At 41.4% G+C, this 17,394-nt stretch overlaps 1 protein-coding gene across 6 annotated transcripts in view; it reads right to left on the bottom strand.

Annotated features, from left to right (window-relative positions):
* KCTD1 (potassium channel tetramerization domain containing 1) overlaps positions 1-17,394 on the bottom strand; it is a 99,020-nt gene that overhangs the window by 28,459 nt on the left and 53,167 nt on the right. For 4 of the 6 annotated variants that reach the window (XM_088526670.1, XM_088526669.1, XM_088526671.1 and 1 more), the window contains exon 2: positions 6,574-6,752. In XM_088526670.1, coding sequence (XP_088382796.1) covers positions 6,574-6,737 — 164 coding nt within the window. In that variant the 5' untranslated portion in view covers positions 6,738-6,752. Of the gene's footprint in view, positions 1-6,573; positions 6,753-7,204; positions 7,348-12,042; positions 12,231-17,394 lie in introns of those variants that run through there. The other 2 variants (XM_088526666.1, XM_088526667.1) reach the window with 2 other exon arrangements.

The raw sequence follows: 17,394 nt of genomic DNA, 5'->3' as shown, positions 1-17,394 counted from the left end.
GCAACTGCAGTAAGTATGGTCCTTCTGGCTCAGGATTTTTTTTTTTTTTTTTTTACTAATGTTACTGATGATACTAACATCATCAGCTGTTTCTATCTCAGTTACAGGCACTTATAAATATTTACACTTGAAGATAGTAATCTTTTACACTTTCAATCATCATCCCAAAGTGTTTTACAAATTGCTTTCTTGTTAACCTTGGTAGGAATCGACCAAAGCTCAAAACTTCATCAGTTCTCTTGGATCACAGAACAAGTCAGTAATAAAGTCAATGTATTTCAATTTCCCAAACCCTTCCCTTGCCACAAGACCATGCAACAATCAAATTATGAAATATAAAAGGTAAACAACTACACGCACAAACAGAATAGGTAACGAAGATTAAACTGAGATTCTGCCGACCTCTTCTGCCTATTGCCCCTTGACAGGAACATTACGAACTATTATGAAACTGCCACTTAGACCACTCATGCTAACACAGCAGGCAGGGTTAAAGTACAATAATGGTGAAAACACTGAAGAAAATTTGCTTTTTTAAACCAGCAACACGCAATCTTTGTTCTCAAAAAATGCAGAGCTACTTTAGTCTTTAGCTACTGTACTGTCATGGTAATTTAAGAAATCTTCTTCTTTAGATATGAATGATGCTACTATGGAAAGATCACCAAATACTTCCACAAATAGATGTACACCTTTCAGTAAGATGAATCCAGATATTGAGAATGGAAGTCAGCAAAGATTTAACACCCATCCAGTTAGCAGTTTCCTTTTTGAGAAAACTTAAAGGGCCAAAAAAAAAAAAGCTCCTAAGCTAGAAACTTTTATTTTTATTTATTTTTCGACAATAAACATCACATAATTACAGTTTGAGAGGTACTATCCACACGGTTCAGGAAGTGTGACAGGACTTTTCCCTTGGGAAAGCAGCAAAATGTATCTTGCAACAAAGTGCAAAAGTGCCCCATCACAACAGACATCCTAACCAGCAGCCTCCAGCTGTTGCATGTTGCACCATGCTGGTGTCTTACTCGGAACTGAGGGCAATCTTTAGATGACAGAAACAGCAAAACCTCTTTAAGTAGGTAAACAGTTCTACCCTAATTCACAATATGCCTTATGTCCTTGGAGGCCCATGGACATAACCTGTGAAGGATAAGGCTTGCTCCTAAACTGTCAATAAAGTCCAGGGATAGTCTGTGAGTCTCCTAAATAATTTTGTACTCCTGCTGGGGGGAGAAACAAAACACATATCAAAATAAATAAATAAATAGAGGTACTGTCCTAGCTGGATCCAAGTGTGTGAAATTTAATTTCCCTGAGGGCTGAGAGTGAAGATTGGGTAAGAAAACTGGGACATGAATGGATTGGTTCATATGAAAACCTGAAACAGCCTTGGGCAGAAATTTGGGAGTATTGTGAAACACTGTACAAGAAGAACCCATCCTCTCATGCAGGGAGCAACTCAAGATGGGAGATGCAACTATACCATTAGGTATCCCTCAAAAGGTTCCAGAAGGTACCATAGGCTTTAATTAAATTTTTCCATTCTATGACAAGAATGCAGAATGTGGCAATGCGATGCCATGGTATCACGCAAATATTCTTACCAGATGACTTGGACAGCACTAATTAAACACCTAGATGCTTTGAACCTATGAGATAGATGACACTGCTGATATTTCTGATACCAGAGATATCAGACAGCTGATGCTCATATGACCAAAGCTAAACATCTTCCCATTTAGGTATGCCAGCAAGTTGAGGTGCTTCAAGCCTGGTACAGAATAATTTTGGTAGGTTTCAGACAGATGGCATTAAGGCCGCAAAATGTAAGAACGTTGGCTCCAAGACAGTGTTTTATCCTACTGGAAAAATTATTATGTTCTACAAGAAGAAAAAGCAGTGTAGGTTCAAATATCAGAACTGACCTGTGCTCACTTTATTCATAAGCATAAACACTAAAACCTCAACTTACTGTCCTCAGACTCTCTGGTGATCATAACGAACAGCGGAAAAACATGTGTTTGCCTCAGCTCTCTGATGAAAGGCTCCTTTAGCAGACTCTCAACTTGTATCTTTCCTTCCCTGGAAAGAAACAGTTCATGTCTGTTCTGGAGTGCAGCAAGCATGTGCATTTTTGAAAAACTTCATTCACAAAAGCATTCTTTTTTTTAAAAGTACATGCAAATCTCTGAGAGGTAACTTTGTGTTACCAAGTGTCACCCTGCAGACATGGTCACTTAAAGTAAACCAAAGATTGTGAAGAAAAGGAGGACAAAATTTGGTTCATAATGGAGCAAACTGCAAAACTACACGGCTCCTCACAGAACAGAAGTAATATTTTTTTGGTACATTGGCATAGACACAAGCATAACAGACACAAGCATAACCAATGCTGTTGGTCGACACTTGAGAAACAGCTGGAACAATCTATACATGAGTGATATATTCAAAGTCTACAGTCTTGATGGAGAGATCTGTGTAATAGTACACGTGCCCCTCCTCAGGCATTTAAAGAGAAATACCATTTCTTCATGGAGAGTGACTTTACATTAGCTCTTCTGCATAGATATACTGATTCAAACTGTCTTTTCATGAAGCTTTTGTCTGGCAAACTTATTATTCAGCTGGATGAGATCATGTCTGAGGCATGGTCTCACTGGTAGCTTGGGAGAACATGAAGCCAGTTGATGAGACTTGATATCAGATGTGATCTTCCTTGTGAAGCTAGGAAGTTCTCCTTGGTCTGGATTATAGCTGGGCTTATATGAATTCCACACCACTGCCTTTTTATTAGTTTTCTTTTTTAAAAAAGCATCATTTCTGTTTCAGAATGTACAATTCAAGGAATATTTGGATCGAATTTTTAGACAGAAGCCTGTTGGATTATTTCACTGTGTCAGCCTTTGGTCAAAATGCAGTTAGGAGGCCCTGCTTCCTTGGGTTCTTCAATCACAAAAGCATTTGGCAAAAGCCCCCAGTGGTCTTCTTATAGCAAAGGGCAGAGCCACAGCACTGGCTGCAAGATGGTCATATAATCTCTCCTAGGTTTTCTTTGGAGGAATGGATGGATACCTGGAAGTAGGTGTTTTACAAATCAAGTCACAAACCAGTCCAGGAGATCTAATAAAAGAATCATAGAAAACATGGCCATAGTTCTCTACTTGATACCATTTAAGGAACCCTTTCTAAACTACCCTCTCCTATTCCTCCCATACTGTTCAGAAAGGGATGACAAGGAGAGGCATGAGATGTTACTGAGCCCAGAGGAGGAGGAAGATTACGCTCGCTCCAAAGCAGACACTGCTCTGTCAGGATAGCTCTCCTCCACGCCGGCAAGCCACAGTGACTCCAAAGCTGCTGGTTTGGATATCACCCTTTCAATCTCTCAAAGAAAGATGACTCTGGTACCTGGCCCACAGATGAAAGGTTCGTTTTAGGCTTCTGGCCCTTAGACTACATGTAATACGAGTTAGGAGTCTAATGACTTTCATGTCTCAACCTGTTAGATGCTGGAGCTTGCAACCTATGCCTTGACTCATCCCTGGAGCAGTACTCTTCCAGGCCAGATAATCAGGACCTTATTTTTTCACATACAGTATTTCATATGACAGTAAACCTTAGGAGGTTTCAACTAACCCAAATTTTTCTGCAAGACACTGCTTCAGTTTGGACCTCATTCACACATGGTAGAAAATGAAAACATTCAACCGATGCTGTCTGAAAGCTTGGATTGGAATAAACTGGTATCAGCCCACTTAGACTGTAGGTACACTCTGATCTGGTCAGACTCTGCAGAGCAATGTGTATTAAGGACCAAATACTACTGGATAGCATTTACCTTATACACACACAGAAATACACACGCATATACACTTAGGGAAAAAACTACATTGGAAAAAACAAGTTGATGTAAAATCTCACAGATGGAAAGCAAAATATTGTATCATGATTGCCGGCTTACTGCCTCACACCATTGTCTTGACATCCAAGCTAGTTTAGTAATTGCTCTTTTGAAGCTGCTAATGTTAAAAAAAAAATCTGAAGTTCTAGAAGTGGCTGGAAATTCCAGGTTCTAACAGCTATACTGGAATTATTCTCTCATCAAGGGGTTCAAAAGACATTTTCTGTCAGAACTGAAACACAAATGCATGAAACAGAGCGGCTACAGCTTAGGGTTTGGGGTTTTTTAAATTATGTTTGAAGAGCTTTAAAAATGTTTAATTTATTAAACCAGCTTTAACACTACAGGCACAACTTCTACTTTAAAGTGTTACAATAACTCAATTGAAAGCAGAATATATTAAATTACACCGCTACCATACACTCTTATGAAAGACATTTTAGTTTCTTCACTTAAAAAGTAATAGGCTGTCCCAGTGAACTTGGGAACAGAAGCTGCATGTATTAAAAGCAACAGCCTCTCATGCTGAACTGCAAGAAGGCACCCAAAGCCTTCTAGCAGTGACATTTTACTACAGTTTGAGACACCACCAGCAATCCAACTACTGCAAAATGCTATGTAATCTCAACTGGGCACTGGACACACACCCTAAGAAAAGGTCCCCAAAGTGGCAGACTCGGGTTTTAAAGAACAGTTCATTTTTTTTCCAAACATGGCTTCAGCCTCAACAGGCAGACTTGTGCTTTGGCAATACTTCTATTACTTTGCTGTGCCTGCTTTTCCTTGAGGAGGTCATCATAAGACAGGCCACAGGCCCAGGTATCTTTCATAATCTGATATTTACCATTCTCCTTCCATAGCACAATCAGCTTTTACTGTTAGAAGCACTACTACAGTCCAGGTAACACTACCTATGCAGTTCTACAGGCAGTGAAATGTATGCCTAGAACAGAAACATATCCCTTGAAGTACATCTCATACTTTCTGAAAAGGAAAGTTAGAGCTGTGAGATGGTAGAAATTCCCAAACTTGCCTCCTGCCCCTACTCTCCATCCCCTGACAAAAGAGCTGATGGGAACAAAAGGTTACCTGGACAAAAGAAATTCATCTAATAAGCATTTCCATTGTGAATCACTGTTCCTCAGGTAACTCAAAAGAACTGGCAAAGGTGACACTGGAGAGCAGTTATGTGACAGGACAATTGATAGAGGAAACTGTCTAGGTCTTGGAGAAAGAAACTCCTATTGCAATAAAATGTACTTATAAAGTGAATCACTTAACTGTGGTTCAGAGTGATCAGATGCCACCCAGAACAAACTAAATTACAAGAAACAACCCAAAGACTTCTATAAAGGTGCTCTTAAAGCCTTAGTAAGGAGTGACTTAATTTCTTTAGCCCCCAGATAATTACAAGAATTAAAATATTTAACATTCTCATTCTAGGGGACGATGTAATTTGAACTGTTCACAAAACCATCAGCAAAGAAAAATAACCCACTGCAATCAAGGATCATGATGTTGGTTAAGTGCCTACAGTCAAGGATCCAACGGATTTCACTTCTTTTAACTAGTCTCCCATGCACCAATTTATCCGTCCTTTGGAGGAAATGGCACATATCAATGATGAAGGGCACATATCAAGGCAGCAGCAGGACCCCTCTAGGTTCTCCTTCCCAATGAATTTGCAAAGTAGCTTTCTGCTGCTTACCTTATGCAAAAATTTATTGTCTGCTCTAGCACTGAAAAGGAAAGAGAAAAAGAGCACAAAGAAAGGGAGGTTTTAATCTTACTTTCCTCCTCCAGCTGAATGATGGAGTGGAAAGACTGCGAAGGCAGCACTGTCTTCCCTCTAAAACAGGATCAGGCAGCGAAGAACAGTGTATAAGAATAATATTGTGATATATTCAACATCTAATAAATGACAGCTAAGTCATTTAGAATTACAGTATCCCTATAATGTTTATCTGCAATCACAACCATGAAATAGCCACTCATTACATGTTCAATGTGTTTTTAAAGATTCTTTAAAAACAACAACAAAAAAAAACTTTAACTGCTTAATACCAATAACCTACTAGAAATACCACTGCTTATTTTAGAAGAAATATAAAGCGAGAATTAGAATCTAATTATTTAAAAGGTGTCAAGTTTCTATAAAAAGTACTAAGTTAGTAGCATTCTATACTCTGTTGCATACAACCATGTCTTTATCTCTTGTGACACATTTGAGACGACATATTGATAATGTCAGGAAAGCAGTTGTTCCAAAAACAACTGCACAGAAAAAAAAAAAAATAGAAGGCAACACAAAGCACAACCAAACTCCCACCTTTTGGATTTAAATGCAGGATCAATATAGTTTTTGAATGCAATAAAGCACAGAATGGTTGGCCAGCCATAAAACCAGAATTATTTGGGGTAAAAAGAAAGTATTCATTACCATTGACTTTGCTATAGCACATAAACATGGGGATTTGAATAGATGCCATGTGTCTGAAATGCAGTGAAGGAGGGAAAGAAAAGTCAGCCTCGACCTCCTTAAAAGTACAGAAATGTAACTGAATTTGAAACAAAAAGAACTAAATTTAACATTATGTGACAGCCCCAGGATGTCCAAAGACAAAACAGGCATTGCTGAAGACATGCAGAACAATCTTTTTAAGGATTACCTGGAATCGGGATATTTTGTAAGCGTGGCCAAGCTGCTGGTGTACATGTGCCCACCCACATCAATGTGAACTGGTGCGTTGGACTTTGTGAGCTGTGCTGGAGTGGGGATGCCTTGATTGTTCAATGGAGATGCAGGGGATCTAGTGATCAGAGGTCTTGACATATTGGGCCGACTGTCCTGTGAAGAGATAGACCTTGGGTTAATGATCTCCTCAGTAACCTCGCAGAAGTCCCCAGACCAGAGTCAAGAGCACTGCCTCAGCTCATGATTTTCATCTTAGTAAAGTGTAGACAAGTATTTGGCAATTTTTAAAATCAATCCAACTTTAAAACTATCAACCGGCTATATTTGAAGTAGGTAAAGTAGGGCAGAATGCAACGATATAAGCCACAAAATAGACAACAAATTCAACAAAACGAGTTGTTCCTGAACACTACGCGTGTCAGATGATTCATGCAAGAAAACATGCTCATATGTAAGAGCTGACAAAGGCCCTGAAAAAGTCCTACTAATAGTAAGCAGAAAGACTGTGAAAAGTACTATTTTCTTTAGTTAAAAGCCACAGGCAGAAGCCACACTCCTTCCCAAGCCCTCCATGAGCGCTACGCAGCCCGAGCGGAAATACAAACCCTTAACTCCTCCATTCTGCACGCGCTTCTCCCGACTTTCCACTTCACATGTCACGGAAACAGGAGCAGAGGCAGCCGGACCGGGCAACCCTTCACGCACTGCGGCACGCTGGGCATCGACAGCCTTTGAGAACGACATTTTCCATTTACGAATTACACGTCTAGCGGCGGACGGCCCGGCGTGCCCCACATAGGCTGCAGGTCGGAGCGGCTCCCCGGAGAAAGCGAGCCCCGAGCGCGGCCCGGGAGCGGATGCTTTGCCGCCGAAGCCAACTTTTAGTGGCGAGGGAGAGCTGGAGCGGTGGCAACGAGCCCGCGCGGCGGCGGGGTGGGGCCCGGCACGGCGATTTGCTGGAGCCGGAAAGGCAGGCGGCATTCAAAGCCCGGGATTAAAATAGAAACGCGCTCGAGAGCGGTTTTGAGACAACCGAGCTTTCCACTGCACGGGCAGCTCCGCGCGCCGTGGTGGAACCTTCCGAAGATGCCCTGAGAACCAGGAGCCCTTGCAAATTACTGCGAGTTTTACATTTGAAAGGTACGCAAAGCAGCAAGAAGCCAGATACACTTCATCACACAACTCTCTTTGTTCTTGTGACACGTCTTTCAGCAGCGAGAGGGACGGGATCCCTTGTAAACATCCCGGCAGAGCTTACTGCTAAACCTCCCAAAACCCGGCTGAGAGCGTGTGCTACCTGGTGCTCCCACTAGTCGAGGCCTTGGGTGCTTAAAACATCCTTTGCGCATTTTTTTTTGCTAAAGATTCAAACTATAAAGGCGACATGAGCCAGGTAAGTGTCTGTGCAAAATGATTTGCAGGCTGACGTTGCACAACAAATCCAACTTATGTGTAACTAAAGGCATCTGTAAACCACAAGACACTACACAACAGCAAGTTTAGGTCATATGCTGATAAAAAAACTTAAGAAATAAAGTTAAAAAAAATAGTTATGGTGTTGGGGAAGCCTTGGAGATTCTTTTTTCTTCTTCTGTTTCTTTATGAGCAGAAGTTAATATGAATTTTCAGAAATACCACTCTTAATCACTACAAGTGCTTGAGGAGGTGCCTGCAGCACCATGAAGACAAGTCCAGGCAAAATAAGGTACACACGCTATGCAAAACTAATGTCTGCTATAAATGCTATGCGGTACAACCACCACCCAAGATGCTGCTGATCTTCAGCATGATATTTAGTAAAATAATGAAGAAAAACATTAAAAGCAACAACTGAAAAAAAAAAGTGAAAATAAGTCTGCAAGAAGAGATACAAACTGAGTAAAAAACATACAAACACATTTTTGATGAATAACAGCAGGAAAGCAGCCTGTGGGAAAAGGGAACATGTTTCAGTGCCTAAAAGCAGACAGACAATTTTAAATCAACAAAGAAGGCTGCGACTAAAACAAAAAACAAATTCCGTAACTTGTGTGAAATAAGACGACATTACCTCCCTTATGAGGATCTTTCTTTTTTTTTTGTCAGAAAAACACAACCCTGTTGCAATTTAGCACACTGCAGCACCATGGAGTCTGTAATAGTTTTTCAATTGGACACATCTACTGTATATCCTGCCTCAGGCTGCTCAGGAGAAAATGAACAGATTTGCAGGGTTAATATTGTCGTTAGGCTGGAACCTCATTCAGCATAGCTACGATAGCACAGGATGTATGAAGCAGTAGGAAAATGTAGAGTATAAACATCATTGCAAGGAAGGCAGATAGGCTGAAGAACTGTAGGCACTTTATAAGGCAAAAAAGAAAAAAAAAAAGAAAATGAAACTGGTTTCCAAAACGAGATGCAACGCAGATGCCATTTACATGGAGCCTTTATCTATTGAAACTCATAAGAATAACAATAATAAAAAACCCACTCTATAATAAAACCTTTGCTATCTTCTTCCCCCCCTCCTCCTTTTCAAAATCTCCCCTTCAAGTTACCTGGATTTACTGTGCCCCAAGAAAAAAGTGTCTATATGCTCAATGTTGAGATATTAAACACAATAATGCTAACCTTACTCCAACCTTAACTCACAAAGCACATTTCCCCAGTCACAACCCTTTCACTCTTGTTTTGGAGAACCACACCAAAATCAGGCAATGGTATCAGCTGCAGTCACATTGGAGAAACTAAATCAGAAATGGGATTAAAAAAACAGTTCCTTGTACACAGTGCAACCCACTAGCACAACACGAAAGATCACTCTAGATCACCAGTGAACACAGAATTAAGACTATTTTGACATTTGTTTAACAGGTCAGAGCTAAATTGGGATACCAATTGAAAAAATGGAAGAGATAATAAGGGAAATAGCAGTGTTCCTCAAAAAATTCACTGCTTGCACTGGTTACTACAAGTACAGAAGTTAACAGGCTTACAGAAAGAAAAAAAAAAGGCTAAAACAAGGTACTGTCCTGGATTTGGATGGTATCTCTCCGTATTTTGGTACTAAAATTAGATTTCCACTACAAATCTAATTCCTTAGAAGCAACTACAGGAGGAGAGAGGGAATCTCAGAAACAAAGTTTATTGGAATCCAACAGACCTCAAGTAGTTTCAAACAGCTGATGTCAACAGGATCAAAATGCTTTTCAAAAGCTTGTATTTATATGTTTGGTTTTATACAGGTCTTTTGCACATAGAAAGGATTTAGATGTAGATCAAACACTGCTGTTCTCACATGGAAGGTCACAGATAATGTTTTCTACTTCAGAAACCACATCAAGTGGTTACAGTGGTTACCTGATCTGTATTAACAGTCCATTTTTCACTTGATACCATTCTTTATAAATATTTCAATATTTATCCTATTAAAATTAAATAAGAACAGTCAATCCCAGGTTTTACACCATTTCCTGTTGCCTGAAACACTTAACATACCCTCAACATTAATCCTTAAAGACTTTATGAACATTCTTAAAATGAGGAGTTCTGATTTCAAAACTGAAACAAGTTTATTACAGAAACAAGATGCTCTAAAGTGCTACTGAAATTTATATGCCAGGCAGTTAAAACAAATTAATTCCAAGGTATTCATCTCCTTATGAGATACTTCAGTTTTGATTTATCACACCAGTCTGCTTGTTTAAAAAAAAAAAAAGTTTGGAGTTCTTCTCAATGACATTTGAAGGAGTCTTTCAGCAGCAAGGAGTCAATAGGCCCACGTCCTTTGAGCATACTTGAATCTGTTCTCAGTTTCTTCTCTAGGGAAGCCTTTCTGTCTGCAAATGCAACAGAAGCAAAGGAAGCCCTTCCCAGAACCTCTCCCTGAGATTTACAGACATCAGAACTGGAAAGTCTTTGCTTGCTGCAAGAGGAGCATAGAGGATCAGAGGAAAGCCCTCAAATCTCACCTCTCTACCTTTTCTTCTGTTCTACTTCCTCAGCACCTCATCTCAATACTGTTAAATAAGCCTGTACAGCTGGGCTGGAAGAACACATCGGCTGTAGGGTTGGGAAGCACACTGATGCAACTGGTCTACCAAAGAGCAACCTACTAGGAACCATGCCAATCTTCTGGTGCAAGGGGAAGAAAATCCAGAGACCTGACAAACATGAGCTATTACAACATGCATATACATCCACTGAGACAGGAAGCTTCCTCCCTCCTTCCCCCAGCCCAAAATATTCACTCATGTTAGACTCCTATGATTAGAAGTGGTTTCAGAAGTGTTATTTACACTCTGTGGTCTTGAGTAAAGTCATGCCAGTTCCCTTCTTAAAATCAGACGCCTTGCCAAATCTATACCACTACAAGACAACCCAGCTCACTCACCTGGAGGACAGGCATTCAAATACAAAACATCCACTTGACACCCAGGATAAGGAGAATCATTTTAGGTTGCAGGCTAAGGCCCTACCAGATAAGGTTACTATATCAGAGGTAACTCGACTCAAGCAAGTGTACATATATTCATTACAGCATAGCATCTGTATTCAGATTCTTGGATTGCTGGATGCTCTGTCACAGCTCAAGATCCAAAGAAGCCCAGCTTAGCTAACAGAGCCTTCGGTTATCAGAGCTGAACCTCCACCCCAGAAGATACATATTTCACATCACAGCATCACAGGATGGTTAGGCTACTTCATAATTCCTTGGATCTTCTGAGGGAGATGAGGACAGACTTCCCTCATCTACCCTGAATATCAGAAAGTATAATCATGCCTAGCTTATTTGCAGTGCATCAGATCTGTATTTTTTTTAATGACAGAAAACCACAAATACTGTGTTTCACGTAACAAAAGCTCAGTGCCCAGAAACAACTTAAAGTGGCAACAACAGTTAACATACATCAACCTCACGTAGAAGAGTCCTCTTTGGATACATGCAACTCATTTGATGAAAAACAAATTCTCCAAGGTGAAAACTTTCAGAAGTTTAAGGCACAAAGTAGAAACTCTTAAAGTTTCATGGACAGTCATGCATACTGACCCTGAAGTAAACAGACTGATGCTTAGAGGTAACCATGGGGATGTGGGAGTCCAGGTTCAAGTCTCTCATCCAAATCAGGAATAGTATCATTCTCTCACATTTAAGTCTTGCAAAAATGTCCTCATTTAGAAGTCTCACTTTTTCAAAATAAACATCAAACATGAAAAAAACTCTGATCATCTCTCACCACAAGGCTTATATAAGTAACCCCCTCTTTTCTGATTCAGCAAAAAGTCACCACAACAAAGAGGCTGAAGGAAGCATTTATTCAATGTAAACAGTATCAGTACAGAACAAACCACTTCTGGAAGGAGGAACAAGCATGCAGAGACGCTGAGCTGTGTGAACAGGGAGCCCAGACACTCATTCTGTTGGAGGGGAAAAACCCAGTTCCCAGGCACCTCTACCAACTGGTGACTTCTTCACATGGCAGTGCCTGGCTATGGCCATAAATGACATTAGGGTGAAGGTGCTGGGGTGAGTGTGGCCCTCAGTCCCACAGGGGCTTCAGAGACAGCTTCATGCCGGAGAATGTGATCTGTGTTTCATTCCCCTAAGGCATACCCATGCCATCAGTGCCTTCTCTTCTTTTTCACCTTCTCTCCAAAGCACAGAGAGTGAGCCCTAGATTGGGCCAGAAATACATGAGTGCGTCCATGCCCTTGTTTCTACTTCTTCAGTCTTACACTGATGGCCAGTAGCTCTCTGAGGTTGTTGGCATGTACTGCTACCATTGGGTCTGCAAAACAACAGCAAGAAACACATCATTTTCCCTCGCCAAAGCATGCTTGATGCACTATAACACAGTACAATCTCTCTCTTTCCCTTGCATCTGCTGAGCATTAGGATTGCTGACTCAAAACAGTAAAAATTACATTTATTAATCTCAACTTCAAAACAATTGTATTCAAGTGTTGGGTGAGGGACAGGTCTAGAACACTATAAGATGCAATCTAGTGCCATAGTAAGCAAAGATATATGCTTCCCTGGGATTCAGCAGTAGTAGCAGAAGTATTGTTTTAGACTTCTGAAGGAAAAAGCTTTATTTGATATCTTGAATGACATCTCGATGGAGGGTCAAGATACTCCACACGAGATAGTCAAATATAATGGAGAGATCGAGAGGCTGAAGCACTCCAGTATAGCAAAAAAATGACTTCTGTCCAAGCTGCTCACTCCCACTGCTCAGGAAGTTTGCAGAAATTCAGGTAACCAAGAATTTTAGGAAGGCAAATGCCAAGTGACTGCCCAAGAAAATGGACAGGTCATCACACTCAGCAAGTAAGGTACAGGCCATTAAAATAATAAAAAAGCACTATCTGAAGACTTTTCCTGAAGACCCTAGAAAGACACTAGAACTATATCTCCCTGCCTTTATGTTGTGCAATACCCAAATACTGAGTGAGCCTACAAAGGCAACGATGGACCTCACTGAACCACTGCGGCAACAACTGTGACTAAAGCGCTTACCCGTCAAGAATGTTTGAACTGCTCCTTCCTCCTGCTCTCAGAGGTGCTGGCCCTAGGGAGAAGCACTGGCTCTGTCCCTTGAAGAAGGGAGAGCTTCCATCCACATCCGACACGTTGGCTGCTCACAGCCTTCTCCTTCATCCACATCCGACACGTTGGCTGCTCACAGGATGCCCAGGCATGCGTAGGCGGGTACATTGGCTCAGTGCTTCAAGTGACAGGATCTGCTCGCACTTTCTTGTCACAATGGGCTTTGCTGGGATTTCAGAGCAGACCAGGACCTAACGCTGCAAGTGCAGAGAACCAAAAGCAGCCCCATAGAAATGAGGTATTTATGCTGACTGGAGGCAGCTGCCTACTTGGAGACTGATGACAGTTAGAGGTGGCCTTGGACAGGAACTTGCTAAAGACAGGTTGAAAGTAACAACCCCCAGGTGGGGAGTAGCCAAGTCTGTAGCACATTAACTCAAGCTTCAGCAGAACAGCTCTACCCACCACTTTAGCAGAAACTGCACACCAGGAGTTTAAGAAAGTCTAACCCGAGAAAAGGCATTTAAAAATGATATGGGCAGGAGTCAAATGAGGGGCTATGCTTAAACCATTACTGTAGTAAAGATGAGTTAAAAAAAATCTAGAAAAGGTCAAGTTTACAGATACTTTCTTTATCTTTCTACATACTTGCAAAATTTTTGAAGATTCACCTAAGCCTTCAAACTGCAAACAGAAGCTTAATTTGTGCCTCAAGACACGCTGCAAATTCTTACTCTTTATGGAAGATCACTCAGCAAGACCCTTACTTGTTTGGCTAAGCCTAAGCATAGCTGAGACCAGCACAAATGCCTGAATCGACTCCATTCAGGCAGCACTTTCCTAAAATACAACTCTTTCCTTCCCCACTGCCAACTTCCTTGTTGTATTACACCTTCTCTGCTTTGGTCAAACAGGGAGTAAATATGGCTGGACTTGCCTTAATCACATACCCCTACCAAGAAATTCTGGATATATCCAACTCACTGTAATTTAGATAACAATTTAATATATACTTTTATATAAATAACGTGGAGATGTATCCATGTATGTCTATGTATCTCCACACACAATGTGGGGATCCAGACCAGATTTCCCCACACTGTTTCATAATGGACTAAGGCCTTCAGACTTGCTACCAGTTTGATTCTTACTCGGGAAAAGTGGCAATTTAATTTACAAGCAAAACCGGATTTGAAAGTTGTTCCCAATTGCTCCGCAACACCCAAGTGACCACCCGACACTGTATAATCAGTGGGTGATTACGCCTCCCGAGCATGCATGGGGTGGAAACGTCCTGCAACCGCACTGGAGAGCACAGTTTAGATGCACAAAGACATCAGACCAGAGGCCAGGAGAGCTGCCGTGCTGCGTCTCATGCAGGGCACAGGTACCTGTCATTTCAAGCCATTTGTTCCTTGAGGAGCTTGCCTTTTCTGCACAGGCTCCTACTCGAGCTGGCAATAAAACTGATTTAGGAGCAACCAGAAGAAAGTTTAAACCCCCAGCCTGAGCCTTCCCTAACCACACACGCCAAGGCCAAAACGTTTCAAGAAGCACAACGCCAGGCGCTTTATCCTCGAAAAAGAATGGATGCTACCAGATGCAGCACAAATTATTACAAGCCTGTAGCCACCAACAGATCCCTTGGCCTCAGTGAAGACTTCTGTAATCTTGGAGCCTCTGACTTTTTTAAAAAAAAAAAAAAAAAAACACTTAATAAGATGAGCAGTCCCTGGGAAAGATGCTGCAAGGCCCAAAGAGCTCTGAAGAGGCTGGCAGCCCTGCCCACAACACTACAGCTGATACAAACGTCTTTGTTTCTGCTGCCCCGAGGACAGTTTCATTTACTTTCCTTTAAAGCTGAAAAATAGGTCACTCCTTTTGCCTCTATCAGACCTCAGGTAACAGAGGCAGCATGAATTTACCTGCACTTCATATGAAAGCAAGCACACAAAGAAAGCTTCACCTTTTTGGCAAAGCATCGGGACAACAGACCAGTTCTCCCAGTAAAATACTTCTGGTGAGCAGCAACAGCAGCAGCAGCTCAAACACCCTGGACCACTTCATCTGCACGGTAACAGCTGACACTTGCAAGTACTTCTGCAGGGGACACAGCTACATGCCATGGGACTTCATCCAGAGTCCTCACCTCCTGCCTAACACACAGCTGTGCATGTATCTGGACATGGGAATCCACCTCCCACTGTCAAAGCTAAACACTCTGTAGTTTAAGGGTGTTTACTATTAATACAGTCATTTTTGTCAGAGGTTTTGGTCAATTTATTCAAAGCGTTGCTTTTTATGCACTTTTAGCATGCATTGTATTTGTATTCTGTAAAAGTTTTTATATAAGAAAAGCTGAAGAAAAACACTCCCTCCTGACTTTAAAAGGATACCACTGTTTGACAGAACCATGTTGGTACATTTGGGTGCAAGGCTAAACAACTCCTTAAAGATGACGTCAAAATTTGAGGCAGAGGAAACGCCGACTACATTCTTGTAGGGAGCCTGCAATTCGTCCTGTAGTCTTATGATGAGAAGCTACACCAAAAAAAACAAGCATTGCTAAAATCTGTTTTCTTTGCAAGTTAAGATTCTATCAGTGCACGAACAGAGATTAACATCATGAATTGCACACGTATCTGAAGATTTTAGAAATCCAGCAAAAAGAAACGCAGACTTTAGTGGATGATCAGGAGATTGGCATCAGCTGTCAGAGTTTGAGAAATTGATTTTTTAAAAACGTTTGATTCAGAAACTGCACAAGAATAAGCCCATACTATCTTAAAGTTACTTTGCAGTACAGTTTGCGTAGCACCTGCCCTTGGGTGCGTTCCAGAAGAACGTCTGCCTCTTCACAACGCGAGGCTAACACCCATTGTAAAACTTCCAGAGGCGCATTAGGTGTCTGCTCTCCCCCCAGCAATTTCACCCTTAGAAGTAGAAGGAACGCTGCCAGTTACAGCCTGTGCTGAGGAAACATGAGTTATAATTTTACCCTGGGAAAATTGCTGAACTGGGAGCTTCTGGTGTGGCATAGGTCTTGCCTTCGCAATCCAATGGTTCTTTTGATTCAGAGAGGCTTTGAAAGGGTGGTGATGAAAAACATAGCCTCTCCCTTTGAATCAGCCAGCCGCCTGCTTTCCTTAGCGCTTTTTTAATTTGTTTTATTAATTTGCCTAGGAGGAGAAACAGATAATACTGACCCATCTAGAGAAGATGCATATTTTTTGGACCTATCAACAGATTACCATCAACTTCAGACTGAACAAGCAAACCAGACTTCCGACAGTCTTAAGACCTTTATCTGGAATCACCTCGCTGGAATTTGGGAAAGCAAAACAAAATCCCCTCTATTAGCTCTTCTTGCCATATGAAAAAGTGAAAGGAAAGGGACAAAAATATAAGGAAATAATAAAACTGTATATATGAAATGCTGCAATACACAAGAGCTCTAAGCACTCTCCAGATGTTTCTGGCTGCAACCAATAATAAAATATTCTCAGGCTGAATTGTAATTTTGAAGACACTGCATCCACTTAGTAATTACGAGACTAAACATTAAAGCAGATAGATAGCTCATCCACAGCCTAACTTCAGGAAAAAAACGGCACAAAAGGGCCTTAAAACCATACTTTAATAATGATGTAATTGAAAATAAAGATGCAAACAGAACCACACTTTTGACAGTTACAGTTCAGCCTGATACAGAATTAGAAACATAGCATAAAGCTGGAAGCTTAAATTATTCATCCTTCACGCTAACAGTGATGCCATGCAACACTATGGAAAAAGAGTGACGACGATGGGGAGCCGTGCCTAGTTGCTGGGTTTTACTTCTCTCCCTCCACTTTTCCTCCCAGCACCGGTGTCGAGCTGAGCAAAGCAGCGACACTGGCCCTCGAGACCGACCTCCTACTGCAAACTAATGGTATGCCCAGCGACCGCCAAGAGGGAGGACAGCACAAACAGCAATAGAAAACTTACTGCAACGACTGGCTTTTCAGAAGTCCTCGCAAACACAGACTGCAATAGGAAGCGTTCGCTCGGCTCCAATGCGATCCCATGCATTTCCGGGCTTGGTTAGAACTTTTTCCTCTCCTCTTGTAATTCTCATTAAAATTATCAGCCTACATTATTTCATAACAAGCAAGAGAGTGAAAAAGCCCAAACAGAGTCACGAGAGAAATCCTATTATTTATCATTAGCTATTTCAAAACGCGCACGGGTTACTTAAGGCCTAGGGACACGCGGCGCAGCAAT

The sequence above is a fragment of the Tinamus guttatus genome, unplaced genomic scaffold (assembly GCF_059628265.1).
Source record: "Tinamus guttatus ecotype Peru unplaced genomic scaffold, ASM5962826v1 Tinamus_guttatus_pri_ptg000249l, whole genome shotgun sequence".
Taxonomy (NCBI): Eukaryota; Metazoa; Chordata; class Aves; order Tinamiformes; family Tinamidae; genus Tinamus; species Tinamus guttatus.
This window is presented reverse-complemented; position numbering and strand designations above follow the sequence as displayed.